Source organism: Geotrypetes seraphini, chromosome 16, assembly GCF_902459505.1.
Source record: "Geotrypetes seraphini chromosome 16, aGeoSer1.1, whole genome shotgun sequence".
NCBI lineage: Eukaryota > Metazoa > Chordata > Amphibia > Gymnophiona > Dermophiidae > Geotrypetes > Geotrypetes seraphini.
Window position 1 is genome coordinate 42,617,152 of NC_047099.1, and position 19,786 is coordinate 42,636,937.

At 43.4% G+C, this 19,786-nt stretch overlaps 2 protein-coding genes across 6 annotated transcripts in view; one reads left to right on the forward strand and one right to left on the reverse strand.

Moving 5' to 3' along the window:
- Nucleotides 1–19,786, reverse strand: part of KIRREL1 (kirre like nephrin family adhesion molecule 1) — a 182,065-nt gene that overhangs the window by 147,528 nt on the left and 14,751 nt on the right. The window contains exons 1-3 of one of the 3 annotated variants that reach the window (XM_033924017.1): nucleotides 15,142–15,355; nucleotides 13,333–13,487; nucleotides 10,063–10,114 (exon numbers count right to left, since the gene is read on the reverse strand). In XM_033924017.1, the coding sequence (XP_033779908.1) occupies nucleotides 10,063–10,114; nucleotides 13,333–13,413 (133 nt within the window). In that variant the 5' untranslated portion in view covers nucleotides 13,414–13,487; nucleotides 15,142–15,355. Of the gene's footprint in view, nucleotides 1–10,062; nucleotides 10,118–13,332; nucleotides 13,488–15,141; nucleotides 15,356–19,786 lie in introns of those variants that run through there. The other 2 variants (XM_033924015.1, XM_033924016.1) reach the window with 2 other exon arrangements.
- Nucleotides 153–19,786, forward strand: part of LOC117350080 (signaling lymphocytic activation molecule-like) — a 90,313-nt gene continuing 70,679 nt past the window's right edge. The window contains exon 1 of one of the 3 annotated variants that reach the window (XM_033924023.1): nucleotides 153–270. The gene's annotated coding sequence lies outside the window, so the exon portion shown is untranslated. Of the gene's footprint in view, nucleotides 271–449; nucleotides 562–19,786 lie in introns of those variants that run through there. The other 2 variants (XM_033924022.1, XM_033924021.1) reach the window with 2 other exon arrangements.

A 19,786-nucleotide genomic window follows, 5' to 3' on the forward strand; every position in this document is an offset into this window, starting at 1 on the left:
CTCTCTCTCTTACACATACACAAAAAGTCTTGGAATGAGAAAGGGATGGATTCAGAGAGGAAGGAACCAATGCGGGCGCAGGGGTGAGGAGGAGGAGAGACAAGACAGACTTTCTCAAACTCCCTGGTATCTGCACATTTTTCCCTTATGGCCAGAGAGCCCAACCTTGGCCAGCTGGAGTGAAAAAAGAAGAAGTTTGGCCGGGCAGAGAGAGAAGGGCACCCGGCAGCATGCCCAGGGAGAGAGTATGAGAGGGGCTCTGGGCAAGGAGTGAGCTTTTTGGTGCAAATATTTTGAAGTGGGGATTTTTTTTTTGGTTTTCATTTTTCCCTCTCCCTCCTCCTCCCTCTCTCAGTGGGTTGGAAATCCTCAGTCTTTCTCCCTCCTCCTCCTCCCATCTCACAGGCTGGAAACATTCCTGATGTTTTCACCCATTTCCTCTCTTTTGCCACTTCACCAGTGCCGGCAGAACGGGCTGATCCAGTCCTGGTTTTGACCGAGTTGCATGCAGGGACTTGTAGAGTTGCAGGGACTGACGCACAACTACGTTCCTTTGTCCAGGTAGGAAGAATCACGGGGGATTTATGTACTGGAGTGACAACGGCACAGGATCCTTTGGCTGTCTCTTCTGCTCCTTCATTTGAAAAGCTTCCAAATTCTTAATGATACGTTTTGGTGGCATGTCTATTAAAGTCACAAATTTGAATGAATAATTTCGGGGGGAAAACCTAAGGCTTCCTTTGGACTGGTTTCTAAACAACAGATTGTCAAGTATACAGTGAGACAAAGCAGTTATCGAGAGTACTTTTATTTTCCATAAATATTCATGCAGGTTCATTTTTACTGCTATTAGTTTTCTTCTTTGTTTACTGTTTGTCTTTACACATTTGTAACAGGATTTTGTTGCCTTGAAATGTGCAACACAAATACTATAATTGAATTGAAAACAAAACAAAACTTGTCTCCAGCCATGTCACAGTAGAAATAAGGTCTCATTTTCAACATCACGGTTTTCCTTCCCTTCCCCTCTCCCAACCACAATCATCAAGCCATGAGAACCCTCCAGTAATAAATAAAGTAAGCAGGGAAGCTGTATGGGTTGGCATAGGGGCACCATTATCATGTTGGATGCGGGTTGGAGGAAGGGGGAACCAAGCTCTGGAGGGAACTCCTGTCCACAGTTTGGAAGACTCTTTCTTCTGGGGACTCACAACTCCCCTAGTCCTTCACACTTTAACCTCTGATGCCCAAGCCCTGGTACAGTTCACCCATTTTACCCCTTGCTGGGCATGAGTCCATCCCATCTTCTGCAGTAAGGTTATAACCGTTCCCCTTAAATGTATCCATGACATCCTGTTTGTCTGTCTAGATTGGAAGGTCTTTCGAGCAGGGACTGTTTATTCTTCGTTGTGACTCTGAAATGCGCTGCGTGTATCAGGTAGCGCTATAGAAATAATTAATAATCGTAGTAGTACTGTAGTATTTCACAGGTGTGCCCCAGTCAAGTCATACATGGGGCTGAAGAAAGGATGATTGCCCCCCTCTACTCCATATAAGCAGAAAACACATGGTGAAGAAGTCCTCTTTTCAGCCCCCCTCCCTCTCAGTCAGTTACCCTGTGAAGTAGTGGGTAAGAGTGGTGGAGGTGTACACAGAAAATAAGAACAATCCCTCTGAAAAAATAGCGCCCAGACCTTTCCTCTACTATGTTACTGTAGAGCTCTTAAGTGTCCTTGTTCCTGGAGGAGGTCTTATGAGCCAGCCTTCCCAGGGTACTGTGGGATGTGTAGTTTTTGCCTATTCAAACTCACCCCGTGTCAGGTACCAGAATGTGCATTGCTAGTGTCAGAGAGCCAAATTTTTCTATTATGAGTTTTCGAGGACTAAGGTGTGCTAGCATTTTTAGCACACGCAGGATATTACCGCATGCTACACCACCGGCGTTAAGGTCTAGCATGCGTGGCAATTTAGCGCGCACTATTCTACACGTTAATGCCATAACGCACCTTAGTAAAAGGAGCCCTAAGAGTCTTGGCCTTTGCAGAGAGCTTTTATCTGTTTCAGAGTATATTTCTTGTCCTATTTTCAGTCTTATTCTAGTTGTGCTCGAGTGTACAGCATTAGGAGTACATTCGTGGTCACCTTTCGAAATCACTGTTTCCTTTTTCAGCGGGGCCTCAGCACAGCTGCCATTTTCATAAGTTGAGCGCTGCTGCCCAGCCTGAAGTTTCCCCTCTGATGCAACTTCCTGTTTCTGCCTGGGCGGAATGCATCAGAGGGGGGCCAGGTAGCCCCGCTGAAAAAGGAAACTGTGATTTGGAAAGCAACCATGAAGGTAAGGGGAGGGGGGGGGAGATGTGCCATCAAGGGGAAGCGTTTGAGTGGCGCTGGAGCTGTATTGTGTTCCATCAGGTGCATGTTGAAAAGCAGCAGAAGTGGTGAGCGGGAAGGCTACTCAATGGAATTGGGGTGGAGGGAGAGGGGGGAAGGATACTCGAGGGAACTGGGATGGAAGGAGAAAGAGGGGCAGGATACTCGATGGAATTGGGGTGGAGGGAGAAGAGGGGCAGGATACTTGATGGGATTGGGGTGGAGGGAGAGAGAGGGGCAGGATACTCGATGGAATTGGGGTGGAGGGAGAGGGGCAGGGTACTCAGATGGAATTAGGGAGAAGGAGGGTTAGGATACTCAATGGAATTCAGGTGGAGGGAAAAGGAAGGGCAAGAGACTTGATGGAATTGGAGTGGAGGGAGAGAGAGAGGACAGGCTACTCAATAGAATTGGGGTGGAGGGAAAGGGGGGCAGGATACTCGATGGAACTGGGGTGGAGGGAGAAGGAGGGGCAAGAGACTCGATGGAATTTGGGTGGAGGGAGGAGGGGCAAGGGACTTGATGGAATTGGGGTGGATGGAGAGAGAGGGGGCAGGCTACTCAATAGAATTAGGGTGGAGGGAGAGGGGGCAGGATACACAATGGAATTGAGGTGGAAGGCGATGGGGCAGATGGTGGAAGTGAAATAAAGGGAAAGAGAGAAGAGGGCAGACATTGGATGTCAGTGGGGAGGGGAGAGCAGATGCTGAATGGAAGTGGAGAAAGAGGGCATTTACTGGTTGGCAGGAGTGGATAAAGAAAAAAGGCAACATGCTGGTTGGGGTGCAGTATACTTTATTGACCTGAGAAAAGAGATTTTGACCTCTGAAAGCTAATTGAAAAATGTATTAGTCCAATACAATGGTATTATCTTAGTTTCCATTTTTTGTTTTATTTTTATTTATTAATTTGTAATGTGATTTGTTATTTCTCTTTTCTCAAATATACATCTGCTGTCTTTATATTTTGTACAATATTAGGGGACATGCTGCATCACTGTTTCTATGGTGTTGCATTGTATACAGAGTCTGGCTTCTTGGTGGTTCAGTTTAACTTTTGTCTACATATTTCTATTTTTAGTTTGTGATTAATTATTCCATATTGGGCGAGGGTATTTCTGTGTTCTGTGTGTACAAAAGACATGTTTTTTTGTTAGCATTGATTGTGAAGGGTTGAGCTGTTCTAATCTGGCTTGGGTTTGTTTTACATTGGATGTATTGATGTTCTAGTGCTCGCTGCAGTGTATAAGATGCTGTCTTTTCCTTATGTGCAACTTGTGGATTATTACCAAAAATCATGTTTTTTTATAGAGAGGAGGGGATGTTAAAAAATGATCGTCCCTGGGTGTCACTGGTGGAATATATTAGCTTTGGGATATTTGCATCACAGATTTTTGCATTGTGTCCAATGGGGGAGTAAGGATGGGCTGTTCGGAGCAGGGAAGGAGCTGGGGGGTGGAGAGGAGGATGGGTGTCACACCCCTATCAAGACGGCGCCCCTCCTCCTTACTAAGCCATGGGTGCAGGTTCATTTATTGAGTACTAGTACATACACAGGTAATTGCTGGCTGAGCGCTCAGTGCTAATCTATAAATTATATGCGTAACTGAGGGAATTCACAGGGGATGAACATAGGTAGAGCTAAACTGCACCCAATTACATCTGCTTTCGACATGGTGTAAGTGGACACACCTAAATTCAGGCATATTAGTGCCAGTTTATGCTAATATTCTAACAGAATCTTGGCATCCAGGTTCCGAAATAGAATTAGTGCTCACGGCACAGCATCTCGGTACCCAGTTATAGTGGGGTCAAAACCAGGTCTGAATCCATCCTTTGGTTGATCCAGAGTAAAACATGCAGACTGGATGCTCTCTGGAATATGTGTGCGATGTGGTGAGCAAAAGACATCTGTGTCTAGCTATTGTGATTTTATCTTTTTTTAAATTTTGAAATGGTTGAAAAACAAAAATACAAAATCTGACAGGTCTCTCTCGCACTGTCTGCCGGGAGCAAATGTCACTTAAATATTCCATTAACAAATGAGACCCAGAGTGCAGTCCTCAGTTTCAATCTTGGATCGCTCCAGACTCTGTCTCCTTCTCCTCTCCTTCTCTCTTGGCCTTCTCTTCCACTGTCTCTTTGTCTCCCTTGTCTTCTCTTGGCATCTCTCTCCTTCATAATTTCATTTCTCCCTTTCTCCCTCTTGGTCTCTGTTGAGTTTTCTTCCTCATACTGCTTCTCTCCCTCATTTCCTGGTCCCTCTGGAACCTCTTTTTATCTGTCATTCTTCTTCATTCTCTCTCCCTCTGCTTGTCTTTCTTGATTCCTCTCATTTTCACTCAAGCCTGTGAAGTTGCTTCTTTGAATGACCATTCCTTATTCCAGTCTGATGCCACACTGCCCCCTGCTGTCCAAACTATGCCCATCCCCACCACTGTACCTTCAAGACCTCTCCCCTAGATCCTGGGGCAGAGATCCTTGGTGTTTTTCAAGTGGGGGCCAGTGTGAGAGCCAAGGCCATCACAGGACAAAGAGATAAGACACTGTCAACCTCCAGCATCCTGTCTTCACTCCCATCCTCTTCAAGCTGACCCTTCTCTGCTCTCCAGTTTTTAATCTCTCCCTAGACTTTCTCCGGAGGCTTGTTTGTGATGACATCTTTTGAACACTTTATTAGCTTGCAGTAAGTTTGATCTGCATGATGCAGACTGTCTTGTGAGAAAAGAGGGAGATTCTGGGCAGCATAGAGCTCCATCTTGCCAAAAACTGCATGGTACACAGGGCTGGTCCAACCATTATGTATGACTAGGCAATTGCCTCGGGCAGAAGTTTCTTGGGGGCAGTAATCGAAGCAAAACAATAGGTACTGACAGCCCCACAATTTCATAGAACTTTTATAGATTTGTGTGATCAGCATGGTTTATTCCTTTATTGGTTTTCCCCTATTCATTTCTTTAATTAATGAAATTGTAGTTCCACCCTCCTTACCTGAATTTCTAGTTTGTCATGGTCTATGTCCATCTACTATGTCTCTCTCTAAGATTAATTTTATAAATGTAAATCACTTTGAAATTTTTTATAAGCGTTTTATCAAATTTTAAATAAAACTTGGAAACTTGAGCTTAATTATCAAAATCTTGGCAAGGGACCAGTGGCATATCAGGGGAAGGATTAGAGGGCAGTCTGCCGGGTTTTGGAAAATGCATCTAGGCACCTAGACAGTCCTCTAAAAAAGGACTTGTCCAGGTTTTCACTTGTTCCATACTGGGCACGGGTGTTGCTATGTTCTGTGTGTATGAAAAGGACATGGTTTTCTGTTAGCATTGACTGTGCAGGATCGATCTGTACTAGTCTGGCTTGTTTAGTTTTACAATGGGTGCATTGATGTTCTACTGCTCACTGCAGTGTTTAAGATGCTGCCTTGTGTGACTTGTGGATTATTACTAAAAATCATGTTTTTCATATAGAGGAGGGGGTGTTAAAAAATGATCAGCACTGGGTATCACATATGCTAGGTATGCCACTGCAGGGGGCTGCAAGCTAATTGGGGACAGGAGGTTTGCCTAGGGCAATATTTCTCAACTCATTCCTGGAGTACCCCATTGCCAGTCAGGTTTTCAAGATATCCACAATGAATATGCACGAAATACATTTGCATATAATGGAGGCAGTATATGCAAATCAAGTTTATGCAAATTCAATGTGGATATCCTGAAAACCTGACTAGCAAGAGGGTACTCCAGAACCTGAGTTGAGAAACACTGGCCTAGGGGACCCACCCCTTCTGCCAGCTCTGGTGGTATAATTATTGAACAGAATAACTGTTGTGGAGGTTTCTCAGCTGCAAGTCTAAGGAAGAGGTGTGGGTCCTGCTTAAGGTCAACAGAGGCCACCACTGGCCCCTGGGCCTGCATGTCCTCTGCCTCCATTGCTTTCCTTTTCCTCTTTCTTCTCTTACCCCGTCCAAAGGTGAAAAAGATAGGAGAACTCTGCGGGGGCTTCAGCAAGAAAAAGGGAATTTCATCTATGTAAGGTCTGGATTAAAAAGATTCTGCCCATGCCACAGTCTGAGATGTTAAAAAAAAGTCCCTCTTGCCAATGAAATCCTTCTGAATTCTGCTCTATCTGACATAACTGACAATTTTTGAAAGGGAGATTCTCCTAAGGTAAACTCAAAAGGAAAAGGAGCCCGAGGCAACTTCCCTATCATTAAGACTCCTGGGGAAAGGGACAAGAAGATGTTGCTCAGCTGTTTTTATAGATAAATGTCAGTGGAAATGCTGTTTTCATTCCTTCCTTTGGATTGTTTTTTTTTTCTTAGTATATATAAAAGTTTGGGAACATAGAAGAAGAGAGGGCATAGATCCTGAACTGCGAGACCATGAAGTGCTGTAGTGTGACCTGTATCAGCTCAGCTGCTTATGGATAATTACCAGGGTCCATGAAGCTCCGTGTTTTTAACACAAGAAGGGGAAATATTTGATGGTTTGCCTTGCTCTGAATGCTGCCTAAGTTATTTAAAATGCTCTTGCTTGAGCCCAGTGGCGTACCAAGGTGTGGGGGGGGGAGGTCCACCCCGAGTGCATGCCCTGAGGAGGTGCTCCCGGCCTTTAAGCCATTGGCATCCGGTTCCCCCCCCAATATCCGGATTCTCCCCCGCCCCCCCCCGCACCGTTTGCGGTGGAGAAGCAGCCCGCAGCGGGATCACGATGCGAGCGATCCCTGTGCTGCTTCAGCGCTGCTTCCTCCGCCGCGATCCCACCCCTCCTCTGACATCAGAGGAGGGGCAGGACCGCGGCAGAGGAAGCAGCGCCGAAGCAGCGCAGGGATCGCTGGCATTGCGATCCCGCTGCGGGCTGCTTCTCTACTGTAGGTGGTGTGGGGAGGCCAGGGGGATGAGCGGTCCTTCAGGGTTGGGGGATGAGTGGTTCTTCGGGGTGGGGCAGGACATCAGGACTTCAAGGTGGGGCGGGCAGGCAGGCCTTCAAGGGGGGGAATAGGCCTTCAAGGGGGGGAAAGGCAGGCAGGCCTAAGGAAATACTGTTATACAGAAAGGGTGGTAGATGCATGGAACAGTCTCCAGGAAGAGGTGGTGGAGACAGAGACTGGGTCTGAATTCAAGAGAGCCTGGGATCTCTCAGAGAGAGAGAAAGAGATAATGGTTACTGCGGATGGCCATTTGGCCTTTATCTGTCGTCATGTTTCTAACTGACCCAGGTAGCCACATAGATAGAACTGCAAAAAAAACAACAATCAGGCCTAGCTTTATGTGGTTTGCCATCGCTGGTTAAGTGCTGAATATCACAGAACCAGCTATGATTTAGCCAGTTCCGTAAACCAGAAAATTCAATGCTGTAGCCCGGATCTGGCTGGGCACTGAATTTCCAGACATAACGCCGGCGGAGCTCAGCAAAATGCTGCCTGCCTCCAGCTGAATATCTACCCCTACTTTTAAAAAATTATTTCTGAGGGACGGACTGCCAGATAATGGGTTGGACTCTTCTGTGGCTTCCTCTATGAATGGCAGATTTTATTTCTTTCCTGTTTAATTTTGGAGTTCTTTTATTAGTATACTGTATATAAAGTTGTTATTGTCTCACACTGCTTTGACCTGATTAAGCTAAACGATCTATCAAATTTTATTAAACATGAACAGAAACATTATAAATATCCTGTATTCCCTTCACACAGTAAAGTCCTCCAGTAATTTATCTGCAGTTGTAAGAGCCTTTTCTGCTTATAAGAATTTATATGCTGAGGTGAAGGATATTTGTAGCCGGGAAGGGGAGAAATTGAATGTCCAAAAAGCCACCTCCAGGGCGGAAGCTGGAGCCCTTTTATGGGACAAAAGGGAGAGTAATAGAGAAGACACATTAATACCATACAGTTAAGAAGGACGGAAATGGTCCAATTTCCAAGACCTGATATCCACCGGTTAGGAAGGTTTGTTATCAAGAGGTTTGGCATTTGAAAGACTTTGCTCTGAAATGTTAGGCACCTTTAGAAGAGAAGACAGATCCTACCTGAACTCCCAACCTCCCTGTCCCTCACCGCTCTATTTCCGGAGTTTTATGCAGATTGTTAGATGGGGCAAAGACTTAGGCACCAGTACTCAAAGCCACAAGCAGACGGGCTCACAATGGAGCAGCAAGATCACAATGTTTAAAGCAAACCCTATTTAAATTTTATTTGTGGTTAAATCACACTTTTAGTAAAAGGCTGAACAAAGGACTTCCAACAAGTCAAGAGAATACACAGGGTAGATATATAGTTTATTGTATAGATCCAAGTACAGGGGACCTGAAACAGCACAGTGTTTCGATGTACACGTGCCTGCTTCAGGGGTCAAAACAATTTGTGTCCCTGTAGTAGGGGCTTGCATTTGTAGGTCTTGTCTTGAGGGCCGAATCCAGTCAGGTTTTCAGGATTTCCCCAATGAATATGCATTGAAAGCAGTGCATGCACATAGATCTCATGCATATTCATTGGGGAAATCCTGAAAACCCGACTGGATTCGGCCCTCAAGGAGGGACTTTGGGGACCCCTGGTCTAGGGTTACCAGACGTCCAAATTTCCCCGAACATGTTCTCCTTTTGAGGACATGTCCGGCGGTCCAGACGGCTTTTCAAAACCTGGCACTTTGTCTGGGTTTTGAAAAGCTTTCCTTCGGACAGGATGGCATCCACACATGCACGAAAATGGCGTGATGTTATTGCGTCAAATCCACGCATGTGCAGATGCGGCCCCGAAGCGACAGGGTTTTTTGTGGGACCAGGGTTATGGGGGGGGAACTGGGCAGGGATATGGGTGGAATTGGGCGGGGCCAGGGGCGGGGCCACATATCCTCTTTTTTTAAGGACAAAATCTGCCAACCCTAGTTGTGTAACCAGCTTCAAAGTCCTGACAGTATCCCCCAAGTTTGAGGGCAAGCCCTTTCTCCAGAGACTCAGATTGTTTTGACCCCTGAGGCAGGTGCATTTGCACTGAAATACAGTTCTGTGTCGGGTCCCCTGTACTTGGATGTATACAGTGCACTAAAATAAACTCTATTTCTACCCTGTGCATTCTCTTGGCTTGTAGGAAGTCCTTTGTTCAGCCCTTCTCCTTTTTACTGACTTTCTCATCATGGTTTTTGTTTCTGGTTAAGTCACACTGTTAGAAAGTAGCGGGAAGAAAGGCTTTGTGCACATGCTCAGACAAAAACGAGCCTCATGTGGAATTTTTGTAAGGCTCATACTCCCTCTTTTACGAACACATTGCGTGGGTTTTAGCGCTGGCAGCTGATAGAATTCCTATGAGTGTCGGAGCAGTTACCACTGCTGCCGGCGTTAAAACCTGCGCTATGCGTTCGTAAAAGAGGGGGATATTTAGGAGATGTTTGAGGTTTACATAGTACTAAACAAACAATGTATTACAAAATAAATTCTAATTAAAATAGAAAAAAAAAGATTATAAAACTTAAAATACAATTATAAAAAGCGGCAACTGCAAATCTTCTAATTTCTCCCCCCAACGTTCATACCAATATGATATTAAATATCCCTGACTGAAAAAGCAATTAAGAGTAAGATAAGTTTTTAACAGACTTCTAAATTTAATATATGAGAATTCACTACGTAAGTCTAATGACAACAAATTCCATTGATAAGGTAGAACAGCAAAAAAAAAGGCAGAATTGCGTGTGCTTTACTTGCAGTTTTGCTTGTTCCTTCCCATCTGTCTTTAAAGCTTTCAGTGATCCTCTGCTTGTTAAAGAAGACAAAACCAGCATTATAAGCCATATTTGCAGCGCTTCCGCCTGTGCATTGCACGAACACTTACTGACCTCATTTTAATACAATTTGGGCCAAATTCCATAAACGGCATCCCGATTGTATGCAGCCCACTGCTGCCTAACCAGCCAATCAGGATGCACATTTAAAAAAAAAAAACCTCCAGGAGCCTAGGGAGGCACATAATTCTGCATAAGCTCGCCTAAGGCTAGGCGTGGGCGTGCCCTGGCCCGGAAGTAGCCTTAGGCGGGCCTAAGCAGCCGTACACCTCCCTAGGCCTGTGGTAGACACGTACAATGTAGGCTAGCAAAATGTGCGATTCTCAAAAGCCACTTAGGCAGCTTCTGACACTGGGCGTCTTATACAGAATCCAGGCCTTTGGGTCCATCTGCGCTTGAGCTTCCTGAGGGACTTCATGACAGTCCTGGGAGTCAAACTGGATCCAGGACTTAAGTGGTAAAGACTGTGCAAGTATTTCTTGTATCGTTTCAAACCAATGCTGTCACCATCTGACTTTCGTGCCGTTGTACAAGCAATGATTTTGTCACGGCTAGACTACTGCAATGTCCTGTACCTGGGAATAAAGAAGACCAGGTGCTTCAGAACATCAAGATATGAGCATATCTCCGACAACTGCATTATGTTGTCACCAACTTTTCTATGGTACGATCCCTGAATTTTTTAAGAGTTTGATGTCTGGGTATCAACTATTATGATCATTGCACTCCGAAAGTTCAGCATTGCTGAAAACGAAGGCTAACCCTAAATATGTGGAAACGGATGCCATGACTTTCACATGTGCAGGGGTTAAGTTGTGGAATATGTTAAAAACACAACTATTTCTAGAGCAATTGACCTTATGTAAAGATTGAATTTGTCTGTTTTGGTTCCTATCTTGTTCTGACTTTTTATAATATTTTATGTATGTAACTTTTTGGAAACCGTTTTGGAAAAAAACGGTATAGAAATTTTTAAAATAATAATCAATAATTCAGCCCACAACAACAGGAGTATGTACCCGGCATTAGCTCTGAGCATCGGGGCCTTCGCTTCTTAAAGCTTCGCCCAATTGGATTAATTGGTTCCTGTCTTCAATTAAAAGCACCCCTATGAATCCATTTTTAGGACTTTAGAACCCTTTCCTGATTTACCTCAAACTCTCCTTATTTCACCCAGGAATTACTTCCTCGTGTAGGATTGGAATTCTATCCGTGTTTTATGAATCCTCTTTTTCAACGCTGCCTCCCATGAAGTATCATTTGGACTCCACTGTCATTTATCATCGTTTGGTTCTATGATTGTCCTATTGTACTGTGTAATTGTGTATTTCTGATACTGTGTCATATTCCTTCTATTTCTAGGATTCAATTTGCTTCCTCCAGGTCTACCTCATTGATTGCATTCACTCTTACATTTCATCATTTCACTGTAGTTATGTTAACAAAATTGTACATTTAATGTCAGGCTGTACCTGCTGTCCACTGCCTTGGGTGAATCTCTTTATTATGCACTTAATAAAACCTAACAAATAAACAAGAGGCCTCACTCCTTCTAACTCCCTGCCTCCCCACCAAGATACATATTTTGTCTGGGCCTCTTGGTATGTCTGTCTTTATTAGAGTGAAAGCAGCCTAAAGCTGGAAAACATCTTGTGAACATAAGAGTTGACATACCAAAGGTCCATCAATAGGAGCGTAATGGGGGTGGTCTGTCCCGGGCACCATGCTGGTGGAAGCGCTGGCATCCCTCTTCCTCTCTGCTCCTCCTGCCTCTTCCCATTCCTCCCCTCCATGCACACCCCTTTCTCTTCCCTCACATGTCTAGTTGAAGTCATTGTTCGTGGCGGTCAACAACGTGCTCTTTGCGACCCCGTCGGCTCTCCTGCTGATGCAACTTCAGCTAGAGATACGGGGGAAGAGAAGGGAATGCGCACAGTCCTGAGACAATGGAGAAGCTAAGTGACTTGCCCATGACCACAAGGAGTAGCAATTGGATTTCCCTGGTCTTGGATTTGCCTTCCAATTTCATGGTGCCCCAGTGGTTTTCTCACTGTAAATCTAGGAGTGAATCTAAGACTCTGACATTGTCTCCAACCTGCCCTGGTACAGGGGTGAGGTTTATTTCTGCCATCACAAGGACAGTTGGAGACCCTGAAGTCTGAACTGAAAACTCAAGACTGGCTCCCCCCTCCAACCCCCCTGTCCGTTGCCATGACCTGACAAGCTCCTCCCTCCCTAGTGCCTGTCAGAGATTTTCAATGGCTGAAGCTGCCCTGAAGCAATAGTGCAGTTTAGGAAAGGATTGAAAGCTTTTAACACATAATATTTTTTAGACTCTCATAATACGTTTAATTTTTAACTACCCTGTTCCCCTTTGTTTTTCCCATTTTTGTTTTTCTTCTAAATAAGAGCTGTAACTTTTCCCCCTTTTTCCTCTCCAACTAAAATTTGTCTTGTCCAAAAGTCAATGTTAATGAATTTGTCTTTTTATAATTTTACTCTCTTTTATAATTTTGTACATCGCTTTGCAAACCGATTCAGCGATTCATCAAATATTAATAAACCTTGAAACCTTGAATATTTTTAATGTCTTAATATATGCCTTGTTGTGAATAGTGTGCGTCTGTACAGCACTTTCTAGTAATACCAAGGAGAGCGTATGGAAACAGAATTTATTTATAAATTAAGTAAGTAAGTGGCCCTGGCATGGTATCTTGGCCATAAAGCTATCACAGCAACCCACCTACTTTTCAGAATACTCCCAGGTCATGTTCCATCTTTTCCAAAGAGAGCCAAACAAAGACGCTTTGTTTCCCCCGCTGCCTGTGTGCATGTATGAGACGGCTACTGCTCTATGGGGCATACACTGGAGAGCATGTGCTGACATTACCAGAGTGGGCGGACTTGGGTAGAAGGCACAATTTTTATTTTTCTATGTGTGATGTAACCAAAATATAAACATGTGGTTTGGGGAAACACCTCATTGTGTTCAAGCAGGAACTAAGGATGAGAACTGATGTAGGAGGGACCACACCAACTCCTTAGAGAATCCCGTGTGCCTTGCATCTGGAGGACCTACCTACCCTTTAGGTCATCTCATCTCTGAATGGCACCTTTCATTTAAGGCACTGAACCCTGTTCTTTGTGTCACTAGTCTCTATAAAATAAATCAATTATCATATTACTTACAAGGTCACTGTTATTGAAGAGACTCCCCACCCTGTGACCAGTTGGAATCAATGGACTTTGGCAAGGCTGAGGTACTTCCATGTAGAGCCACCATATCCATTTGTGGACTGCATTGCAAGTTGTAGAAAGAATGAAGGAGCTCCAAATTGTGACCTCTAGAAGAAAGAAAGAAGAGGAAATATGGTATATCTGGTAGGCTTCAATAAAATGTCAGATGGGAGCATTTTCCACAGGTGCTGGTCCCCGACCCTGTCCTAGAGGACCACTAGCCAGTCGGGTTTTCAGGATAGGCCTAATGAATATGCATGGTGCAGATTTGCATGCCTGGCATCTCCATTATATGCAGATCGCCCTCATGCTTATTCATTAGGGCTATCCTGAAAACCCGACTAGCTAGTGGTCCTCCAGGACAGGGTTGGGAACCATTGCCTTAGACCAGTGTTTCCAAAGTTGGTCCTGGAGTATCCCCTTGCCAGTCAGGTTTACAGGCTGTCCACATTGAAGATGCATGCGACTGATTTGCATACACTGCCTCCATTATTTGTAAATCTCTCACGCATCTTCTGAAAGCCTGACTGGCAAAGATGTACTTCAGGGCTGAATTGGGGAATGCTGCCTTAGACCAGGGTTGTCCAACCTCGGCCCTCGCCCGGTCAGGTTTTCAGGATTTCCCAATTGAATATGCAGGAGATCTATTTCCATACAATGGAAGCAGTACATGCAAATAGATCTCATGCAAATTCTTTGAGGAAATCCTGAACTGGATTGCGGCCCTCGAGGATCGACATTAGACTGTTCATTTCTGATCTACAAGGCACTCTTCAAACAAACAGCTGCTTATTCCAAGCTGGCAGCCACATCTGAAATGAACAGGCTCATGGGACTGCAAGATTATTACACTGGCCGCTATAAGGTGTCCTCACCTACAGGAATCTATGAAAGAAAACAACACAAGTTAATAACAAAATCTTCCCTGGAGACGTTTTGGGAACTTTTCTTGGATGTCGGTATATATTCCTCTGCCAGCAAAGAGGAAAAAACACCCCTCTTAAAAGCTTTTCTAGTAATGCAGAGCCAAGAGCCAAGATGCAGGCAGTTAGGAGATAATTAGTGGGGAGGGAAGCAGAATGCTTCCCCCCCCCCCCGGACAAGTCACTTTGTGTCCTACCATCTCAGGTATTCTCTTTGGGTCAGGGACGCATGGGTGGGGGGTGGGGGGGGAAGGGAGGGAAGATCAGGAGAATCCAAACTCATTCTATATGCAAATGAGCTAGACAACATATTAAAATCCCCACTTCAAAGCTGAATATTGGTTCCTGTAATTGGCTCATTGAACCCTCCCCCTTTGGGGGCTTCTCTCCTTAGAGCTGTTTGCAAAATGCTGCCACATTAAAGACAATGAGCAAGAAATGTAATTGTGAGAAACGGCTTTAATACAGGTCTGGGTACACTCCTAGATGGTATAAAGTGTGCGCTGGAGAGCTAAGGATGGGATCCTGCTGAAATACAGGAGTTGGGGAGGAGGGGCGCAGAGGAGCAGCTGATTTCCTTGTCTCATTTTACACATTTATATCAAGTGCTTATATTTAGGGTTACCAAATGGCTCCAGAAAAAAAAGAGATAGCAATGGAAGTAAAACCTGGATGGATAGATAAATAAATAAATATCTCAATCTGTCCTCCTTTTAAGCTCTCTGGGAAAGGAGCCACAACAGGCCACCACTCTAAGTCAAGTTACACCACTGGCACAGAAGCTACGCTTACCATGAAACTTTGTGCACATGCATAAAACTGCCTATAATTAACTTACTGCATTCTGTGGTATTGGGCTTGTGGTAAAGCCACACGCGTAAACATTTGCGCTAGCTCTACCGTGAGCCTTCCTGCATCAGCCCCTCAGTGGCTGAGAAAACCCGAGAAAGGCCCTGCTGTCCCTGTTCAAACCTTGGGCTTCCTGTACATTGGAAGTTATGTGCAGACTCAAAACCATTGAAAACCTTGTCAGGGAATACGTTTGGGTTTGTTTGTTTCTGTAGCAATCTGCTTCATCGTCGCAGGGCTGCACGTCCTCCTGGCTCCATTCTGCAGTAATTAGCTCGCAGCCCAGAGGAGAAGGGGCGGAGGAGAGCTGGAACTTGAGAGAAAATAGTCCGTGCTGAAGCTGCTAATAGAAAATGTTAGTGGGGAGGGAGGCAAGAAAATCTTCCAGATACTCTTCTGCCAAGGAGCCAGAGAGGACCAGCTAGTCCCACACTCTTGATGGTAAACAGCACAGATGATTCCAAGTCACACTTTGATAGCCCTTCAGCGTCAGAGTCCAGATGCTGATCAGAAATGCATTCTGAGAGAGCAAATGAGGCAAAAGTGTGTGTGGGGTGGGGGGGAAGGAAGAGAAGGGAAATGTTCCCAAGACAGTATCAGGCACTTGGTAGTCACCGACCAAGCTCATATACTTACTCCACTGAAGAAGAATTCCCCAAAGCTTCCCTTATTTGTGCTTTGTAAGCATCCTAATAAAGAGAAACAGATGAGAGACAGCAGCCAATTCAGAGCGATTTGCATGAGCTTCTGCGAAGGTGTTACAATGTATGAGCTCCTGTGAAGATGTTACAATACATGAGCTTCTGCAAAGATGTTACAATACATGAGCTCCTGTGAAGATGTTACAATACATGAGCTTCTGTGAAGATGTTACAATACATGAGCTTCTGTGAAGATTACAATACATGAGCTTCTGTGAAGATTACAATACATGAGCTTCTGTGAAGATGTTACAATACATGAGCTTCTGTGAAGATTACAATACATGAGCTTCTGTGAAGATGTTACAATACATGAGCTTCTGCACAGATGTTGCAATTCATGAGCTTCTGCAAAGATGTTACAATACATGAGCTTCTGCACAGATGTTACAATACATGAGCTTCTGCACAGATGTTACAATACATGAGCTTCTGTGAAGATGTTACAATACATGAGCTTCTGTGAAGATTACAATACATGAGCTTCTGTGAAGATGTTACAATACATGAGCTTCTGCACAGATGTTGCAATTCATGAGCTTCTGCAAAGATGTTACAATACATGAGCTTCTGCACAGATGTTACAATACATGAGCTTCTGTGAAGATGTTACAATACATGAGCTTCTGTGAAGATGTTACAATACATGAGCTTCTGCACAGATGTTGCAATTCATGAGCTTCTGCAAAGATGTTACAATACATGAGCTTCTGTGAAGATGTTACAATACATGAGCTTCTGCACAGATGTTGCAATTCATGAGCTTCTGCAAAGATGTTACAATACATGAGCTTCTGCACAGATGTTACAATACATGAGCTTCTGTGAAGATGTTACAATACATGAGCTTCTGCAAAGATGTTACAATACATGAGCTTCTGCACAGATGTTGCAATTCATGAGCTTCTGCAAAGATGTTACAATACATGAGCTTCTGCACAGATGTTACAATACATGAGCTTCTGTGAAGATGTTACAATACATGAGCTTCTGTGAAGATGTTACAATACATGAGCTTCTGCACAGATGTTGCAATTCATGAGCTTCTGCAAAGATGTTACAATACATGAGCTTCTGCACAGATGTTACAATACATGAGCTTCTGTGAAGATGTTACAATACATGAGCTGTGAAGATGTTACAATACATGAGCTTCTGCACAGATGTTGCAATACATGAGCTTCTGCACAGATGTTGCAATTCATGAGCTTCTGCAAAGATGTTACAATACATGAGCTTCTGCACAGATGTTACAATACATGAGCTTCTGTGAAGATGTTACAATACATGAGCTTCTGCACAGATGTTGCAATTCATGAGCTTCTGCACAGATGTTACAATTCATGAGCTTCTGCAAAGATGTTACAATTCATGAGCTTCTGCAAAGATGTTACAATACATGAGCTTCTGCACAGATGTTACAATACATGAGCTTCTGTGAAGATGTTACAATACATGAGCTTCTGTGAAGATGTTACAATACATGAGCTTCTGCACAGATGTTACAATACATGAGCTTCTGTGAAGATGTTACAATACATGAGCTTCTGTGAAGATTACAATACATGAGCTTCTGTGAAGATGTTACAATACATGAGCTTCTGCACAGATGTTGCAATTCATGAGCTTCTGCAAAGATGTTACAATACATGAGCTTCTGCACAGATGTTACAATACATGAGCTTCTGTGAAGATGTTACAATACATGAGCTTCTGTGAAGATGTTACAATACATGAGCTTCTGCACAGATGTTGCAATTCATGAGCTTCTGCAAAGATGTTACAATACATGAGCTTCTGTGAAGATTACAATACATGAGCTTCTGTGAAGATGTTACAATACATGAGCTTCTGCACAGATGTTGCAATTCATGAGCTTCTGCAAAGATGTTACAATACATGAGCTTCTGCACAGATGTTGCAATTCATGAGCTTCTGCACAGATGTTACAATACATGAGCTTCTGTGAAGATGTTACAATACATGAGCTTCTGTGAAGATTACAATACATGAGCTTCTGTGAAGATGTTACAATACATGAGCTTCTGCACAGATGTTGCAATTCATGAGCTTCTGCACAGATGTTACAATACATGAGCTTCTGCACAGATGTTACAATACATGAGCTTCTGTGAAGATGTTACAATACATGAGCTTCTGCACAGATGTTGCAATTCATGAGCTTCTGCAAAGATGTTACAATACATGAGCTTCTGTGAAGATGTTACAATACATGAGCTTCTGCACAGATGTTGCAATTCATGAGCTTCTGCAAAGATGTTACAATACATGAGCTTCTGCACAGATGTTACAATACATGAGCTTCTGTGAAGATCTTACAATACATGAGCTTCTGTGAAGATGTTACAATACATGAGCTTCTGCACAGATGTTGCAATTCATGAGCTTCTGCAAAGATGTTACAATACATGAGCTTCTGCACAGATGTTACAATACATGAGCTTCTGTGAAGATGTTACAATACATGAGCTTCTGTGAAGATGTTGCAATTCATGAGCTTCTGCAAAGATGTTACAATACATAAGCTTCTGCACAGATGTTACAATACATGAGCTTCTGTGAAGATGTTACAATACATGAGCTTCTGTGAAGATGTTACAATACATGAGCTTCTGCACAGATGTTGCAATTCATGAGCTTCTGCAAAGATGTTACAATACATGAGCTTCTGCACAGATGTTACAATACATGAGCTTCTGTAAAGATGTTACAATACATGAGCTTCTGTGAAGATGTTACAATACATGAGCTTCTGCACAGATGTTGCAATTCATGAGCTTCTGCAAAGATGTTACAATACATGAGCTTCTGCACAGATGTTACAATACATGAGCTTCTGTGAAGATGTTACAATACATGAGCTTCTGTGAAGATGTTACAATACATGAGCTTCTGCACAGATGTTGCAATTCATGAGCTTCTGCAAAGATGTTACAATACATGAGCTTCTGCACAGATGTTACAATACATGAGCTTCTGTGAAGATGTTACAATACATGAGCTTCTGTGAAGATGTTACAATACATGAGCTTCTGCACAGATGTTACAATACATGAGCTTCTGTGAAGATGTTACAATACATGAGCTTCTGTGAAGATGTTACAATACATGAGCTTCTGTGAAGATTACAATACATGAGCTTCTGTGAAGATGTTACAATACATGAGCTTCTGCACAGATGTTGCAATTCATGAGCTTCTGCAAAGATGTTACAATACATGAGCTTCTGCACAGATGTTACAATACATGAGCTTCTGTGAAGATGTTACAATACATGAGCTTCTGTGAAGATATTACAATACATGAGCTTCTGCACAGATGTTGCAATTCATGAGCTTCTGCAAAGATGTTACAATACATGAGCTTCTGTGAAGATGTTACAATACATGAGCTTCTGCACAGATGTTGCAATTCATGAGCTTCTGCAAAGATGTTACAATACATGAGCTTCTGCACAGATGTTACAATACATGAGCTTCTGTGAAGATGTTACAATACATGAGCTTCTGTGAAGATGTTACAATACATGAGCTTCTGCACAGATGTTGCAATTCATGAGCTTCTGCACAGATGTTACAATACATGAGCTTCTGCACAGATGTTACAATACATGAGCTTCTGTGAAGATGTTACAATACATGAGCTTCTGCACAGATGTTGCAATTCATGAGCTTCTGCAAAGATGTTACAATACATGAGCTTCTGCACAGATGTTACAATACATGAGCTTCTGTGAAGATGTTACAATACATGAGCTTCTGTGAAGATGTTACAATACATGAGCTTCTGCACAGATGTTGCAATTCATGAGCTTCTGCAAAGATGTTACAATACATGAGCTTCTGCACAGATGTTACAATACATGAGCTTCTGTGAAGATTACAATACATGAGCTTCTGTGAAGATGTTACA